This window comes from Arvicanthis niloticus, chromosome 20 (assembly GCF_011762505.2).
Source record: "Arvicanthis niloticus isolate mArvNil1 chromosome 20, mArvNil1.pat.X, whole genome shotgun sequence".
NCBI classification, from domain to species: domain Eukaryota; kingdom Metazoa; phylum Chordata; class Mammalia; order Rodentia; family Muridae; genus Arvicanthis; species Arvicanthis niloticus.
In genome coordinates, this window is record NC_047677.1 from 52,261,136 (window position 1) to 52,281,048 (window position 19,913).

Consider the following 19,913-nt stretch of genomic DNA (forward strand, 5'->3'; position numbering starts at 1 on the left):
CACATTGAGTTTAGAGTATGGAAATATTTCCTCTTACTGAGGAAGACAGAAATAAATTTAATCAATGGAATTCATAATCTGGACCACCAGGTCATGCTTAGGACCCTTCAGTGACAGGGTCCTAAGATGGATGACTAAAATGAGAAGATGAAGAAAATTAGAAATCTAAAGTCAGGATGACTTATGCAAAACTAGGTCTTATGCCAGGTAAGTTTATTAAGTAGTCCAGCAGGTCTGGTCAGGTCGGAAGTGGGACAGAATTAATTGGAACCTATCATACAATGAGACAAAACAGTAGGAAGCTAATTAGGTAGTGTTGTACAATGAGAACACGGGGTATATGAAGAGTGTCACAGATCAAGTACACAGTGGCCCTAAAAGTGGGAAGAGTTGAAATCAGGATCTGAAGGCAAAGCTTCCCTAAGGCCTTGGCTCCAAGATATTTCTAGCTCTTCCAAGAGCATATTTCTAGTGCAGCCTCTCCCACTGAGGCAAGACAAGGAAGCCAGCCCAGTTAGGGAAACAGATTCCATAACATGTCAATTCTTAACATCTATTCTCAGAATGTAAGGGCACTCATGTTCATAAGAAAAACATTACTAAAGCTTGAACCACACATTGACCCTCATACACTAATAGTGGGAAACTTCAATACTCCACTCTCAATAATAAACAGGTCATTCAGACAATGCCTAAACAGAGAAATACTGGAGCTAATATACATTAGAAACCAAATGGACCTAACATATATCTACAAAACATTTCACCCAAACACAAAAGAACATACCTTGTCAGTCCCTCATGTAACTTTCTCCAATATTGATGATATACTTGGTCACAAAGATAGTCTCAATAGATACAGGAAATTTGAAATAACCACCTTCTGTCAAACAACCACAGATGAAAGCTAGATTTCAACAACAGAAACCTGCAAACTCATTGAAACTGAGCTAGTCTCTAATGAATGACTATTGGGTCAAAACGGAAATAAAAAATTTAAAAGAAAAGAAAAAGGTTTTAGAATTCACTGAAAATAAATGCACAACATGCCACAACTTATGGATACAATGAAAACAGTGCTAAAAGGAAAGCTCATAGCACTAAGTGCCTACAAAAAAATTGGAGGGATCTCAACAGTTGAAACTTAACACTACACCTGAAAGCTCGTGAACAAAAATAAGCAAGCACACTCAAGAGAAGTAGACAGAAATAATCAAACCGAGAGATGAAATCAACAAAATAGAAACAAAGAGAACAGTACAAAAAATTCCATCCTTCTCCTAACTCCTTCACTGGGGTCCCCATGCTTAGTCCAATGATTGGCTACAAGCTTCTGCATCTGCATTGGTCAGGCTCTGGCAGAGCCTCTCAGGAGACAGCTATATCAGGCTCCTGTCAACAATCACTTCTTGGGATCAGCAATAATTTCTGGGTTTAGTGGCTGCATATGGGATGGATCCCCAGGTGGGGCAGTCTCTGGATGGCCTTTCCTTCAGTCTTTGCTCCACTCTTTGTCCCTGCAATTCTTTTAGACAGGAGCAATTCTGGGTTAAATTTTTTGAGTAGGATGTGTGGCCCCATCCCTCAATCAGTGCCTAACCTCTGGAGGTCTCTACAGGTTCTCTCTCTCTTTCAGCTAATGTCATCTCTGTTGGGTCCTAGGAGCCTCTTGGTTTTCTGGCATCTGAGACTTTCTGATGGCTACCCCCAGTTCCTCTATCCCCCATTGCTACACAGCTCTGTGCAATTTTCTGACCCTCTATACATCTCCCTTGTCTCCTCCCACATCTTATCCTGCCCCTCTTTCCTCTCCCCCTCCCCTCTTCCTCATAAGTCCCTCATACCTTCTACCTCCCGTGATTATTTTGTTCCCCTATCTAAGTAAGACTGAATCTCAGGTGCAGAAGATACCATAGAAAATATTGACACAACTGTCAAAGAAGTGCAAAAAGTTGGTTAACACAAAGCATCCAGGAAATCCAGGACACAATGAGAAGACCAAACCTAAGGATAATAGGTATAGATGAGAGTGAAGATTCCCAATAAAGGGCCAATAAATATCTTCAACAAAATTATAGAAGAAAACTTCCCTAATCTAAAGAACGAGATCCCCATAAACATACAAGAAACCTATAGAACGCCAAATAGACTAGACCAGAAAAGAAATACCTCCTGTCACATAATAATCAAAACACCAAGTGCAAAAAACAAAGAAAGAATATTAAATGCAGTAAGAGAAAAAGGCCAAGTAACATATAAAGGCACACCTATCAGAAATACACCAGACTTCTCACCAGAGATTATAAAAGCTAGAAGATGCTGGACAGATGTCATACAGACTCTAAGAGAACACAAATGCCAGCCCAGGCCACTATACCCAGAAAAATTCTCAATTACCATAGATGGAGAAACCAAGATATTCCACTACAAAACCAAATTTACACAGTATCTTTCATCAAACCCAGCATTACAAAGGATAATAGCAGGAAAGCTCCAATACAAGGAGGGAAATTATGCCCTAGAAAGAGCAAGAAAGTAATCCTCTTCTAACAAATCCAAAAGAAGATAGCCACACAAAGATAATTCCACCTCTAATAACAAAAATAACAGGAAGCAACAATCATTGTTCCTTAATATCTCTTAACATCAATGGACTCAGTTTCCCAATTAAAAGACATAGGCTAATGGACTGGATATGTAAACAGGACCCAGCATTTTGCTGCATACAGGAAACTCAACTCTGTGACAAAGACAGACTCTACCTTAGAGTAAAAGGCTGGAAAACAATTTTCAAGCAAATGGTCCTAAGAAACAAGCTGGAGTATCCATTCTAAAATCTCCAGCACAAGAACACAAAGGGAGGGACTCATGGCTCTACTTGTATAGGGAGATGAGGGTAGCCTTGCCAGGCATCAGTGGAAGTGGACAGCCTTGGTGCCTGAAAGTTTGGGTTCCTTAGTGTTGGGGAGTTTGAGAGGAGGGAGGCAGGAATGAGAGGATGGTGGGAGTACACCCTTATAGAAATTCCCAGAATTATATGGATTAGACATGTCAGAGGCAGGCCTCCAGAAGACTAGATTCCAGAATTCAAACAAAAAATTTTCTTGATACTAAAATTTGTTTTGAGAATTGTATATTGCAGAATACACAGCCTTGGTGTATCTACTCATCAAGCAAGCTGAGCAGACCTGCTCAAACCTCTGATGTCTGAAATTCCAGCTGGAAACAGTGAAGACACAGACGTCAGAGGCTTATCAATTTACTCTTCCCCCCTGCCCCTCTTCTAATATCTCAGTGCCCATAATCAGCTTGAAGAAGTTAATGAAGAGTTGGCACCTCTATTTCCTGGGCTTGGGGGCTGAGATGGTTAATATTGGGCTGTCCTTCTAGGGAAAAGTAGTGGTTTTGTTGGAATAGGGAGGATTAGCTAGGATTTATTTCATAGCCATAAGCTATTGGTAGCCATAAGTTATCTGTATAATTATTATCAAGATGAAGATATAATTTCTTAAATGGCACAAATTTACTTTGATTTTAAATTTAAGGTTTTCATTGGTATGAGCTTCTTATTGATATAAAAGTGAGATAAATATTGATACTCTCATAGGCATTGTGCCTGTATAACACATTTAGGAACACAAGGCTTAGACCCAGTCCTTCTTTAACTTTTTAAAACTGATTTGAGATGGTTAGACTGCGAGTTAAGGGCCTATAGCAAATTCATGGCTCTGAGTTTATTGTTAGGGTGTTTTCTATATTTTATTTAGAAATAGCTGAGAGGAGTTAACAGACAACAGTCCAGATTGCCTTACATGGATAGTTGGTTTTCAAAACGTCAGAAGTCCACAGAATTGACATTAGAAACATTTCTGTATTAATGTTCATTTTGATTAGAGACCTGTCTGCTCCTGACAGCCTCCTGTCTTGGATTCTAAGAAGAAACTGAGCATCTTTGGAGTTACTCCAGTTGTGGTGAGACAGCCACTAGGCAAGAGTTGCCTCTTTTCATCTACAGACAAATCATTGTCCAGAAAAGGACACACTTTCAGAATAGTCGACTGATTATATCTGCCAAGACAAGGTAATCAGCCCTTAATAATTGTGCATCACAAGATTTGTCAGATGATCCTGGGCTAGAAGGCTGAAGATCGGATGCTCCAATGTTTTGTAGTATAGGGACTGTTCAGGTGTTCAGTGGTTTCTATAAATTGGCCAAGTTTTAGAAGCTATGCTTTGTGCTTCCCATAATTTCAGTTAACTCAGTCATTCTAGATTTCTGACAGGTTGAAGACTTATAGTCTTATAGCCAATCCCAGCTATTTACTTTGAGAGAAAAGATTTGAGAGGATGGTTTTTGTTGAGAACCGCACTAGCCCCACGTTCGGGCAGCCAAAAATGTCGCGGCCCCAGCAAAATGTTGAGGCCCGGGCTGCCCCGCATTTGGGCGGCCACTGTATCCCTGCCCAAGCTGCCGCTCCAGTCCGTGGGTCGGGGTTCAGCAAGGGAGAGAGTGAGGATGGACTCGAAGAATGGAGACCAGACAGAGTGTGATTCTATCCCGTTTATTCTTCAGTCTCTCTTCTTAGTCCAAGTCTTAAGTCCTAAATTCCTAGTCCCTAGTTCCTAGTGCCTCCAAGTTCCAAGTTACTTCTTACAAGTTCTCTTCCAAGTGCCTGCTACCTAATGCCTAATTCCTACTCCAAGTTGTACTCCAAGTTGTACTCTCTGTAGTGTCTGATTCTCTCTCTTCTGCCTCTGCCTTTTATATGTCTCACTTCTAAGCCATGTCTTTTGGTCACACCTTTAATCATGCCCTTAGGTCTTGTTTCTAAATCTGATCTCTACACTTCTAAGTCACACTCTTAAGTTATACACCTTTAATCTCACACACCCAAGGTATCTAAACCAAGATTATCAGAGTGTGCTCAGCTGTTGTAGGCTATTGTAATCTAAGTCTCATGTCAGGGTATATGGCTCAAGATGGCTGCAAAGCTGATAGCTGCTTTCTGCTAAAGATCGGCTCCCAACAGGTTTTCAGCTGACATTCATTCTAAAGCTAAGAAAAAAGGCAGGTTCAGAGCTAAGTCTTTTAGTTAGGAGAGATGACAGAGGTTCTGGTTAGTCAACCAAATGATGGACTGGGTATTTTGTACCTTACTGATACAAATTGGTATAGTTATGCTCTAATTGTATTTTGAGAGAAAAGTTTTATTTTAACAGGAAAGGTGATATGTTGGAGAAGCTAAGGTAGGAGGAGCAAGGAGAGGAGGAGGAGAAAGAGAGGGGAGGGGGAACATGGAGGCAAATGTTTGCGTGTCTCTGCCAGTCAAAGATAGTTGATATATCTAGTTTGGGTATTGAGTTACACTTCTGATTATATGAGCATCTTGTAATTGAGCATTAACCAACTTATAAAGGATTTGATTAACATTTAAAAAATTGTATAAAAGCCAAAAGGAGAAGGGGGGATGGGATAGGAGTTTTCTAGGGAGGGGAAATGGGAAAAGGGGATGGCATCTGATGTGTAAATAAAATATCCACTAAATAAAATAAAAATAAATAAATAAATAAAATAAAATTTATCAGTATTTCAAATATCACACAATCACAGAAACTGTATACAGCTGGCAAACTATGGCTTGCCTGGAGCACAAGGCAAACTATAGTCAGCTGCTGCAGTCAGTCCAAAGCTGCCTTATATCCCTATACCTGGGATTAAAACAAAAAACACATAATAATTCTGTGTTTTTAAAAAAAACCAAAATTCTACATTTCCCCACTTCTCTTTTAAGGCATTAATTGTGCCACATGTAGCGGGAAATTAGAAACAGAGACATTTACAATGAGATAAGTGCTTTTCAGCTCAGTAGCCAAGGTTTTTAGAAGAGTTCTCCTGCTCAATTTTATTCTTTATCAGTTTTGATGATGTGCACAGCTTTTTATTTCCTGTGGATATATAAACAAATCTGCACTGAAATACAAAACATTAACTGGATTCCATTCTGATGTTAAAATGTTTATAGTATACAGGCTGATTTAATTCCACGGGTTTTTTTTTTTTGATAACCCAGTGTCTCTAAGCTGCTTTTGTTCCTTTCTCATTAACATTCAGACAATTTCAAGTTAATAGAGTACTATTTAGTTCATCACTGGGTATCTTTATTCTTCCTTTTTGTTTTATAACATTTCTTTTAAGGTGCAATTAGAACTTTCCAGAACTTCTTGTCCTGTATGATTGTGTGATGTACCTAAAATATGCTTTATATTTTAATATACAAAGAATTGCTTCCTCTTACTAGAGACATATAAAGAGAAATTGTCAGTCCCTATTTGTAACACATATCCTTGTTAAGGTCTAAGTAAAATATTAAGGTATTAATGGAATGTTTAGAACTAGGTAAAATGTTAAGGCCTAGTAATTGTTACCTGGCTAGCCTGCCATTTTGTAGTGTTAGTAACATTATAAGGAAACTTTCTTATGTGTTATTTCTGTTGTTACTTAGAAAGTTTCTTGTGCCTAAGTTGATTACATATTCTGTTATGTCTTGTGTCCTTGGAAACCAATCACAATAGTATTCAGTAGCATTGCTTTGCATAGTTACCCATAATAAGCCTAGAACTAAACCAACCACCCAGCAGTAATTACCCCACCTGTGTATATGCTTTTTTGGTATTTGCTTTTATAAGCTGCCATATGAATGGAACACAGCATAAGAGAGACAACTGCATCAATGTAAGAAATTATTTGGTTTAAGACTTTCATTTTCAGTAGTGATAAAGTAAAGTTTAAGTTCCCAAGACCTCCCTGGAAACTGATATCCTACTGAGCAAAAAGAAATGCATACATTGGCAACTGACATCCAGATTGGCAAGTTAAGACATGAACAATAGAACAGGTCGAATCCCTCAACAAATGGAAGCAGGATAGGTGTACAACAAAGACATATTCCTAAGGAAATCTCCCAATCCCTAAATATTAATTGGTGGAATAACTTGGGACAGATGTTTGAGGATCTCAGGCTTAAAAGCCCTGTAGATCTTAACTCAGAGTCACAATTCAGCTGCCAAGCCTGAATCCTGTCTCTGATCCATCAATCTTTGGGTGTGGTATTTAAGAAACCCTTTCTACTTGACTGAGATCTATGTCTGAGTGATTTCTGTGGTGATTCCCAGAAACCAACAATCCCCATAAGAGCCATTACTTCCAGTAAGTGTGTAATTACAGAATCTGCCTATTCAGAACTCAAAGCATTTGCCCATTGAAACTCTGATTACATATCAATGGTATTGTGTACAAACTTTACTTTTTCAAATTCTGCAAAATAAAATGTATCCATCTGTCATATTTTCTTACTTCTGGTACACCTAGGGTTAATTCTAGTGATTATGGAGTTTGGCTCCATAAAGACAAAGTATGACATTTTCTTATAATTTCCTTGGCTTGTTACCAGGTGATAGAATTTTTTTCTTTAAACCTTTACTGTTAACATCATATTTCTAATGAAATTTTAGGGCTTCTAAAACATTTCCTGTTAATAATTGGTCACATTTCCATGTGCTAATCTATCTAGTAAGCTGAATATGAGTGATATATAATAGATAGTTTCTGATTGCCTGTTGCAACTGTATAAATAACAAGGTTCATTCTGAATTGTCCAGAATAACTTGAGCAATTTCTATATACAAAACAACTCTTTCAGTATATTGTGATTAAGTAACTATATAAAGAGTTTCAAGAAAATCTAATAATACCATAAGAATTGGGTATGAGGGTTTTGAATTACTTTGCTCATTTTGTCTAACTTATAGCCTGTTATTCCCAACTCATTTTCATCAGTGTAGAACATAGCACATTAGGAACTGGAATTTCTTTTACAATACATGGGAGAATCCAATTAGTTTTTTTTCATAAACAGAAAGTGCTTGCTTTTAGGATATTTGTTGTTAATATCTCTAAATAGTTGCTTAACACTCTTTACCAATCTTCACTGATTATCCATAATGACACGATTTTGACATTAGTATAAGCTACTATGATTTCTGCCAGATCTGTTTCTAGCAATTGATATAGTCATATACTTTTTTACTTTGTGTGCTAAGAAAATTCATTCCATAATACCATTTCCTTTGCATAATGAGCCCAATAGGAGAATGAATTGAAAGCAAAATAACCAAAATACAATGAAGTTTGGGACCTATGTGATCCACGTATTCATCTTTCTTCTCTTTTCTACTAAAGTTGACTTTATTTTATTCCTTTGTTAATTGTAGACATAATATTATTGTGCACTGTGTGAAGATTCAAATATTGATTTCTGTCTCTTTTATACATGGTTACAATCTATATTCAGAGACTCTAATGTCTCAATCTTGTGTAAACAGCAGCTATCCAATTGTTTCCTGAAGTGTCAATAAAGAAATCTTAACAGTCACTGAATGAGCAGGGCAGAGAATAAGGCTGAACTTTCTGCCAGCTGGGAGAGTGGGTGAGGGAAAGAGAAAATTGGGACTTAGTCATGGGGAGAGAGTGCAGGAGAGACCATGAGACAACAGTTTGAGTTTTAAAAAGCCATAAAATGTAACTATCTTGTGATTTTTTGTGGGAAGTAACAGATTATCTTAGAATAATAAAATAATACTGCTCAGATGCTGTACCTTCAAAGCATGTTAAAGAAATATAATGGTCCAATATCAATTATTTGAGAGATAGCTGGGTAAGACACTGATTAAAAAGACACTAACAACTATCTTGGACTGTCCAAGTCCCTGTAATGTTTGAAACAAATTACTTAACACTTGAGTAGTTAATCCAATGGTGGGCCATAGCAAATTAGTATCTCCCATTACTTTTTAAAAATCATTAAGGACGTCTGAAATGTAAATAAATAAAATATCCAAAAAAATCATTAAGGATTTGCAGCTAATATCTTCTGATCTGTACCTTTTGTGGCTGAATTTTATTGACTTATTTTATAATCCAAATAGTTAAAAGAATCTCCTCCTTGTCATTTTTCAGCAGCAATCTCTAACTTCCAGCATGGCAGAATTCTTTGTGTGTATCTTAAACATTTTCTCTAAAGTATGTGTGTCAGACTCTACCATATTAATTATTTCTAGTGGTTTTTGCACAAAATATTGGCACAGTGTTGGACTGTTTAACATTCCCTGTGGTAGAAAGTTCCACTGGAATCTTTTTACAGGTTGAGCGTTATGATGCATAGGCACTAAGAAAGCAAACCTTTCCCTATCTTGCACATACAAGTAGATAGTAAAAATAAATAAATAAATAAATAAATAAATAAATAAAGCAATCCTTTAAATCAATTATTATTATAGACTATCCTTAGGTAATAAAGAAGGTAAAGAAAGTCCAGACTATAATGGACCTACTGTTGGATTACTCTATTCACTGCTCTTAAATCTATTAACATTTTACATTTTCCTGATTTTTTTTTTAATCACAAATACGGGGGAATTCCATGGACTTTTATATGTTGAGCCTCCAGCTCCTCTTATATAACCTGCTCAAGTGCTTATAATTTTTTTTTAGTTATGGGCAAAAAATCTACCCACACAGGCTTGTCAGTAAACCATTTTAAGGTCCGAGCCAAAGTATTTCAAAAGTGCCCCTCTCCCTTATAAGTTCAGAAACAATGTTGGTTATGTCCTGTGTTTGGACAATTGGCACAGCTTGGGTTTGTTTTTGATGACATATATCAATATCTTCACTAGGAACATTTACCATTTCAACCTTTATTTTATCATAGGCTGTCTCTGAAATGGCAGGAATATTAATCTGAGTAAATCACTGTTATAGAAGATCCCTTCACCATAAAATTTATGGGTATATCAGCCACATACGTCAGTTGCACACATTTAATGCATCTCACACTTTGTTTTATCTCATACAACTTTTCAATTCCTGGAATGTAGGTATAGACCTTTTGAAGTGGCCATTCTGAATTCCAAGAACTTTGTGAAATGATGGTTACATCAACTCCGATATCCCCCCAAATTTTCTATTTCAATACCATTTACTTGCAGTTTTAATTTTGGCCTCTGATCATTAATAACTGTTTGCCAGAACATGCATTTTCCAGTATATCCAAACCTTTCTATCATTTCAACATGAATGGCTTTTCCCTTGATGCAAAGAAACATAGCAGCTGAGCAATCATATCACCCTTATTAAATTGCATCTCTATACTTTTAATTTCTCCTTTGAAATCTTCCTTTGTAATTCCTGGACACACAACGAGTCCTTGGGAAGTCCCACTTCTTCCTAAGATTATAAACTCCAGTAGCTATTTTATAACATTGAATTTGGGCAGATACAGTAAGATGTTTAGCCGTGGCCAAATTTAAAGCTCTTCAGCCTGTAGTAGTGTGCATTAAATCACCAATTCTGAGGGGAGGATTTTGGTCTGCTTGATTGTACTGGCTTATAATTTTTGCTATGGAGCCTCAAGCCATGCTCCTAAGGACATGTCCTGGCAGTAAGAAATTACCTTGAATATCTCTTTTGGACCTATACTCATTGGCTCAATGGCAACACTGCCACATCTCTTGCACACCCCTGGAAATCTAGATCTTCTTTGTGGTTTATATTTAGAAAAACCATTGCTTGTAGAGATGTTTTATTTGCAAATTACCATATTTCCCACAATTAAAGCAACAGGCATTTTGAGATCTGAGATCTCTAATTATAGCGTGACTTATTATATTAACATGATACATTATAGAAAAATATTTATTTTATCTCTTATCTAATCATCCATAGGCAGCACCTGCTGTTTTAATTGTCTAATGAATTTTTTACATTTGGTATTAGACTTTTCAAACACCACACCTCTATATAACACCTGCCTTGTGTCAGGATCTGATTTGGCTTTGTTCACAGCTGAAACTAATCTTTGTAAAAATCAGAGAAGTCCTCTCCATAGCCTTGTATGATCTGTGTAAATGTGATACTTTTTCCTGAGGTCCTCGACTTTGCCCCAAGCTCTTAAAGCTATTAAGTGATACTGTCCTAAAGTAGCATCATTAAATTAAATCTGTCCTTGTATATCAGAGTACCAGCCTTCATCCACCAACTGGTCTTTTCCTATATTCATTCCCCTCACTTTACTCCACAGTTCAGTATTTGTGGGTCCATCCCTCCACCATGTTACACATTGCAATTGGGGAGTGGCCTCTAGTACATCTTACTAATCCCTTACAGTCTTGAAAAATAATTCTATTTTGAGTAGCCCAGTTACTTAGAATTTGTTTCAGATAAGGCAAGTACATCCTATGTGAAATCATGGCCTCTTTAAACAGCCTTAGATTTATCATTTTGTTAGGACATCATCCTATCTTTTAATAAGCTTGTTCCACACTATAAGCAGACATATGCTGTTTAGCTACTTGAAAAGCTGATGATGATCTCACAACCTCAGGTATCCAATGCTCTAACTCTGGTGGTGAAGTTGGTTCAAGTTTGAGTCTTTTTCTCAAAAATGCTATTTCATCACACTGTCCTCTCAATTGTTCAGCTTTTCTCTGAACCGACCTCCCTCCTGCCCAATTCCTTTTCCTCTTTTCTCCTGTAGGAAACTATCGTTCTCTTGCTCAGTCACTAGCCCTGAGCCTTTTAGTTCTCTCTTTCCAGTGCTCTTTGTCTCCTAAGTCCTTCCAGCTACACCTGCAACCTTTTTATTTGCACAGACAACTCTGCAGAAAAGAGACTACTTTTTCCTCATTTCAGCAACTTATTGTTTCTCAAGCACCTCCATTTCCACCTGTAGTTTTTCAACTGTGCAGCCATTCTTTCAACATTTTTGAAACAGAGCATAGAAAAAAGAAAAGCAAAACAAAAACAAAAACTAAAACAAACAAAAGCAAAAATAACCAGAAAACTCCCTTGGGCTCAAAGCTGGGGATATCCCAGTGGTTGTAGGCACAGTAAGTTTTTTGCTGGCATTTTGAAAAACAACTCATTCCTTTATCACCTGCCATTTTTCTCTGTGGCTTTTGGAACCAAACTTCTCATATTTATCCTTAATTTTCTGCACCACTTGTAGCTGGTCTTGCTATTTTGTGGGTTTTTCTTTTTTCCACCCTTTATCTCCAATGGTTTCACCCCTAAGACTAAAGAGGAGAGAAACAAGAATAGATGGGAGAGGGGAATTAGGAAAATCCCTGAACCTAATTTTTCCTTGTTTCTTCTTTGAGCATAGCTAGTACAGACTGCAACCAACAATAATCATCAACCCCATCTCTTGGGGCCCTAGCATTTACATACTCTCTGAAAGTTTCCTAGAATTTCAAATGTCACACAATCACAGAAACTGTCTGGAGCTGGTAAAACTGTGCATTGGATGGAGCACAAGACAAATCATAATCAGCTGCTATGGTCAGTTCAAAGTAGCCCTATATCTCTACATATGGATTAAAACAAAATCACATTCTTATAATATTTCTGTCTTTAAAAGAATCCAAAATTGTCAGTACAAAATTTCAACACAATTCTTTATAGACTTTAAAAGGACAATATTCAATTTCATATACAAACAAAAAACAAACAAACAAAAAACCTCGATAGCTAAAACAATCTTGAAGAATAAAAGAACTTCCAGAGGTATCACAATCACTGATTTTATGCTGTCCTACAGAGAAATAACAATAAAAACTGAATGTTATTGGCATAAAAAAGACATGTTGCCAATGGTATTCAATTAAGGACTCAAACAAAAATCCACACACCTACAGACACCTGAATTTTTTATGAAGCCAGAATACACAGTGAAAAAAATAAAACATTTTTAACAAATGGAGCTAGTCTAAGTGAACGTCAGCATGGAGAAGAGTGAAAATATATCCATATTTATTTTTTTAATTTTTTATTGGTTATTTTGTTTATTTACATTTCAAATGTTATTCCCCTTCCAGGTTTCCTTCCAGAGAACTCACCATGCTCCCGTGCCCCCCACCCCCACGAAGTTCCTCCCCCACCCATATGTCCACTCCCACCCTACCACCCTTGCATTCCCCTAGCTGGAGCATTAAGCCTAAAGAACCTCCCTTTGATGCCAGACAAAGCCATCCTCTGCTACAGCTGGAGCCATGGTTTCCTCCATGTGTATTCTTTGGTTGGTGGTTTAGTCCCTGGGAGCTCTTGGGGGTCTGGATGGTTGATATTGTTGTTCTCCTATTGGGGTTGCAAACCCTTTCAGCTCTTTCAGTTCTTCCCCTAACTTCTCCACTGGGGTCCTTGTACTCAGTCTGATGGTTGGCTGCAAGCATTCATCTTGAGAGATAACTGTATCCTATCAGTAATCACTTCTTGGCACCAGCAACAGTGTCTGACTTTGGTGGCTGCAGATGGGATGGATCCCCAGGTGTGGTAGTCTCTGGATGGCCTTTCCTTCAGTCTCTGCCCCACTCTTTGTCCCACATTTTCTTTAGACAGGAGAAATTCTGGGTTAAAATTTTGAGAATGGTGGGTGGCCCCATCCCTCAACCAGGGGCCGTGCCTAACCTCTGGACATGGTCTCTACTGGTTCTCTCTCCCCTTTGTTGAGTATTTCAGTTAATGTCATTTCCCCTTGGTTCCTTGGAGCCTCTTGCTTTCCTGGGGTCTGGGACTTTCTGATGGCTACCTCTAGTTCCCCTATCCCCCATTGCTACACACCTCTGTTCAATTTTCTGACCCTCTGTACATCTCCCCATATCCATATTTATAAACCTGCACAAAACTCAAGTCTAAATGGATCTAAGACCTCACCTTAAAACCAGATGCACTAAACATGATAAAAGAGAAAGTGGGGGATAACCTTGAATACATTGGCACAGGTGTTCTGGACAGGCACTAAATTCGACAGTTAATAAATAGGGCCTCACAAAACTGAAAAGCTTCTGTAAATTAAATGACACACAAGTGACAACTCATACTTATGAGGATGTGGAGCAAGGAGAACACTCCTCCATTGCTGATAGGAATGCAAAGTTTTACAGCAAGTATAAAATCAATATTGTAGTTTCTCACAAAATTGGGAATTGACATACTTCAAGATCCTTCTATACCAATCTTAGGCATATATACCAAAAGATTCTCCATCCTAACACAAGGACACTTGCTCACTTTTGTTCATAGAGGCTTTATTCATAATAGCCAGAAATTGGAAATATTCTTGGTGTTTCTACACCCAAGAACTGGTTAGAAAAATCTTGCATATTTCCACAATGGAGTATTATTAAGGTATTAGAAAAATAATATATCAAAAATTTGCAGGCAAATAGATGGAATTATAAGAAAACTCCCCTAAGTTACAGAACCCAGACCCAGAAAGACAAGATATATACTCACTTAGAAGTGGATATTAACTATTAAATAAAAGATAATCAAGCTACAATCCACAGACACAGAGATATTCTATAAGAAGATTGACTTGGGAGAGCACTAGGATCTCCCTGGGAAGGGGAAATAGAATTGTTTTTGTGGGTAGATTTGGGGTGATTAGGGATGGGAATAGGATAGACAAGTGGATGAGGGCCATAAACCTATGGAAGAACCAAACACAACTGACAAAAAAAAATAATTCTTAATGATATTTTGCTATACTCATAGACTGAGGCATAAGCCAATTCAGAGAGGCTTCCTCTCTCAGCTGATGGGATTCATTGCAGACCCACAGTCAAACATTAGGCAGAGCTCAGAAAAACACACAGAAGAGGGACAGCAAGGATTGTAACTTTCAGAGGGGTCAATAACACAAGACAACAGCCCACAGAATGACCTAAGTAGGGCTCATATAGGCTCTCAGAGACTGAAGTAGCAATCATGAAACCTACATAAGTCTGCATGAGTCTTCGCTAGGACCTTTGCCACTTTGGGGTGTCTTAAAATAAAAAGAAAATGAGAGATGTCTCACCGATTAAGAGTGCTTGCTATTTTTCTAAGGACCTGAGGTAACATTTTAGCACTCATATTAATCTGTAATTTCAGTTTCAGGGAATCCAATTTTTTTTCTGACACTTTGAGGAACCTGTACTCTTATGGCATACATTCACACAGATGTATTCACACAAATAAAATAAATATTTTACATTTTAAAAAAAGATTTATTTATTTATTTATTTATTTAATGCATATGAGTACACTGTAGCTGTCTTCAGACACACCAGAAGAGGGCATCAAATCCCATTACAGATTATTATGAGCCACCATGTGGCTGCTGGGAATTGAACTCAGGACCTCTGGAAGAGTAGTCAGTGCTCTTAACTACTGAGCCATCTCTCCAGTCCCAATATTTTACATTTTTAAGTATATTAAAAACAGGCCTGTGTTGTAGTTCAAAAGTGTTTGTTTAATTTGTAGGATGCTCTGATTTAAACTCCCAGTACATTCTGAAGTGAATAGAAACAGTGGAAAGGTATGAAGCATTTCTTAGTGTTTAATTTGCAGGTATTGTGGTTCTTTGTCATAAATCAACTGTATCATATTTCTTAAGAAAATGACTATTAAAATAATTTAACTACCACATTGTACTTTAATCACCACTTTGAAAAAATGGACAGTCTAATCAATACCTGATCAATGAAGTTAACATCACACCCCAACCAAAATAAAGCTATTCTTGATTTTGTGGTAGCCAACCTCAAGGTTTTTGAGTTAAGATGGTTCTGCCTTTTCTAGTAAAGATACAGAAACTCATTTGCCAGCATCCTTAGTTATCTTTGTGAAATCCAAGTCTTCCACCACAGTCTTATTACTGCTTCTTTTACCTCCTTGTTCTTCAGTGTATAAATGAGAGGGTTAAGAGTTGGAGTTACTACAGTGTAGAAAAGGGTGAAAAACTTGCCCCATTCATGAGCATAGTGAGTCTTAGGTTGAAGATAGACACCTGTGACGGTACCATAGAACAGGGAAACAACAAGAAGGTGAGAAGTACAGGTACCAAATGCTTTTTTCTGCCCAACAGATGACTTTATCTTCAGCACAGATTTCACAACAGCACCATAGGAGGAAAGGATGATGGCCAAGGGTAACACTAGGAGAATAACACTGGCTATGGACATCTGGACTTCATTGTAAGTAGTATCTGCGCTGGAGAGCTGAATCAGGGCTGGTACTTCACACACAAAGTCATCTACTACCCGCTGAGAGCAAAAGGGCAACCTGAGGGTAGCAGTAGATTGGATCAGAGACTGAATCAGGCCAGAACCCCAAGCAAGGACAGCCAGCTGCAGACAGACTTTAGGGTGCATGACAGTTGTGTATCTCAGAGGATGGCACACTGCCACATAGCGGTCCACAGCCATGACAACAAGAAGGACACATTCAGTGGCACCAAGCCACAGGAAGATGTAGAGCTGAGTGGCACAGCCACTATAGGTGATAGTTTTCTTTGGACTTCTTAAATTAACCAACATCTGAGGAACACAGCTGGTGGTGAAACAAATATCTAATAAGGAAAGATTGGAAAGGAAGAAATACATAGGAATCTGCAGTTTTGGGTCCTTCAAGGAAACAAAAATTATGATTGTATTTCCAGCAAGAGTTAAACAATAAAAGACCAAAATTACCCCAAAAAGTATCTTCTCTAAATATGGCTTGTCAGAGAAGCCATGGAGGATGAAATCACCATAGGTGTTATTGCAAACTGTGCCCATGCTTTCTGGGAAAACTGCCTCTTCAGGAGATGACATGAAAGTGGTTGCTCAAAAATCTGTGGAGATCCTAGCTGGCAGGAAGCAATGCTGTGCAACTTGTTTGATTCCTTTTTATTTAAGGATATGATGTTAACCTGTAATATTTATGGGGGAAATACTAGAATAAGTGAAGTAGTTTAATATTTAACATCTGCCATTCATTCTTTTTCTTTTCTTTTTAGTCTCTGATGCTTTATATTTATTTATAGGTCTGCAAGGTAAACTGTGTAAAATGCACTGACTTTTTCATAAAACCACTTTGCAAAATATTAAATATGCTGCATATTTGTTACTTAAGATTTAACATTTACTACACTTACTGAATATACAGATTGTGCAATGCTTATTATCTTTTGACTTTCTCTTGCCTTTTTTATTTCTCTGCATCTCAGTTCATCTGGCTATTGCCTTCTGGTTTCTATTTTTGCTCTATTTTTTTTCATTTTTCTTCTTTTAGGCTTCTTCTCTTCACATATGTTTGCATTTTTCCTGTATTACTTTATCTCTCAAATTCTGATCTTGAATCATGATTTAGTCATTTTTTATGCTATGCAATCTTGTGAGTGGATTTAATCTTCTACTTCTGTTTATAATTAACTTAGGTCAAAAATAAACCTTAAAATAAATGAACTCCCCCTACTCCAAGTAAATTTTAAGTGTTCATTATATAAACAGACACACTTGTATTTAATGTGGTTTTCTTCCAGTGAAGAATAACACTTGATCATTCATATAAGTATTCCACATTCTCCATTTGGGGACAAGTTTGACACTGAAATAGTATTTCCTAAATTTTATATAGTAAGCTATTCATATATTTTTAAGAAGAGATGATGAAGCATAACAAAAGAGAACTGAATAAACAAAAAACTTAGAATTAGTGCTAAAATATTTCAAATCAGTAAAAAAAAATCAGTACAAATGATTAAGGGCCATATATAAAACTTTAGTCTTGATTCTGGGAACAATTGTATGAATTAATACTTAAAGTGTGTTATATTAATATTTTTTATTTTACTCATATACTAGAAGCAGATTTAGTTGAGGGTTTCACCATTAGTACTTATTATAATTAAGGAATTTATTAAAGTACAAACTAACTGCAGGACAAATTTTTTTTCAGAGAACTTGAATAATTCAAAATTTACCATCCTTATTTACTTTGTTCATATTTTTACTGTACCATGCATTTTAGAAAGTTTACATATTGCCTTTGTGACTGTGATATTTTCAGTCCTATTCATCCTTTATATTCTCTAAAATTTTGAACTGTAGTGATGTTAATACTTATGCCATGAATGTGAGTATAATGTACTCACAGAGGGCTAATTGATGTTTTTAGGAATTTTGTACCCTGTGTCCAAATTTACAATCGCATTCTATTCTTTGAGTTCTGTCATTTCTTATGGTTCCTTTCTACTAGTCTCTGTTCTTCCACATTCTCTCTTTATTTCCTCTGTTGAGTAGCAGTGTCTCTATTTTTTGCAATTTTCAGATTCTATGATTCTATATATCAGCTTATCTAATGGCTATCTCTCGTTTTTTAATTAACTATCAATTATTTTGAGAGATATACTTTCCCTGGATCAACTGTTTATACACTGTTTTTCACTGAGGGACATTCTTAGTCTAACTTGTTTTCATTATGCAAAATTCAAGAATTCCTGTTTATATTGTCATTTTCAGAAAATATCAATTATCATTTGATTGTCATTTCAACTCACTATTTTTTATTTTTGTAAGCACCCTTCAAAGGGTTCATGAAGACACATGGTGCCCCTTTGACCTTTATGGTCACAAAAGCAAAAAGCAGCATTTGTATGTTTCTCTTAAAGCCATTGTCTCTGGTTCAGAAGTATTTCATTCTTAAGACCAGTTCTTATTTCAGAAGAACTACAGTACACAGTCCTCTGTGACTCTTGGCCCCAAGATTATATATATACTCATTCCATAAAGGGCGTCTATCAAAACTATATTGTATTTCCTACTTACTATCTCATTTTCTTTTTCCCTCTTATATTTGCCCTTGGTATCACTGCCTATTTCTTCATCTGAATTTGTGCTTTAAGGAGAACCTAAATAAAAAAAGTGATTGCTGTAAATCCACTTAGAAGTAAGTGCCTTAGAAGAATAGTCTGGAAATAAATTATGCATCAGTCAGATTACCAAGTACCCTGTACTGCTGAATAATCATGATAACCCCTGGCATGCACCAACATAACCATCACTCATGATCTGTCTTATTTGTGGCATTAGATGAGGAAGTTGAAGGGGAACTAGCAGGCCTGGTCATGGCAAATATAAACCCAAGCATGGCAAACATAGCAAATAGGTTTTGCCCTTTTCCTCTCCCTTAAACTAGCCCCCAAGGACCATTCCCTTATTTGGCCACTAAATCATTTCTGATACCAAACACCAAATGTAGACTTATGTTTTTTCTCAACCCTACTTTTAATATTGGTTTCTAAATGTTTTAATTTCCCTTCTAGCCTGTCACCCATCAGAGGTAGTGGAAAATAAAGGTTATTAAGACAAGGGGCTTATGGACCTGTTTAGAAATGGTTCTTTGTAGCAAACTCCATCTGAGTTGTCAGGAAATCCACAGTTCAGTTCACAGGTCAGCGGCAGCAGCTCAATCCACTCACAATCACTTCCCAGATATACCAGCAGTTAAGTTAAGTCAGGATAGCAGCAGTGCTGGCACAACCTAGCAGGGACATCCAGGCCTCAGCCAAGTCAACAGGAGGGACCAGGATCACAAAGAATGCCAGGAGAAGTTCTCAGCTGTGCCTCTATCAACAAAGCAAAGATCAGCAAAGACAAGAGACCAAGAAGTGTTGCAAAGCTAGCTCTACAAGCAAGCCTCTCTCATAGTCCATTGAGACCTAATTATAACTCCCTTCAAATATCACATGGTGTCCACAGGTCTTGCCTCACCATGTGTTTTGTCAGCATGTTTGTCTTAGCAAAACTCCACATGAGCACATGAGTTTGTTATCAGTTGACTCCATTCTGCCAATAGGCTTGAGTCTGAAGAAATGGCAAGATGCTGCCAGCACATCACCAAGAGTTGTTTTTTTTTTTTTTCTAAATGTGTTTCTCTCTATGGAGTCATGACAAATTGGGCTCAACAATGCATGTAAGGTAAACCAATACATGCATGTCATTACCAAAGAATCCTTCAACAAGCACCTTTTCATGTGCTTGCTTTAGCAAAACAT

At 37.2% G+C, this 19,913-nt stretch overlaps 1 protein-coding gene across 1 annotated transcript; it reads right to left on the reverse strand.

Moving 5' to 3' along the window:
- Positions 1-14,061: 14,061 nt before the first annotated feature.
- LOC117724763 (olfactory receptor 2H2-like) lies at positions 14,062-19,619 on the reverse strand. Its single transcript, XM_076916461.1, has 2 exons — positions 19,241-19,619; positions 14,062-16,787 (listed from the first exon to the last, which is right to left on the reverse strand). The coding sequence occupies exon 2, from the start codon at positions 16,687-16,689 to the stop codon at positions 15,712-15,714; it is 978 nt and encodes a 325-aa protein (XP_076772576.1). The 5' UTR covers positions 16,690-16,787; positions 19,241-19,619; the 3' UTR covers positions 14,062-15,711.
- Positions 19,620-19,913: the final 294 nt, after the last annotated feature.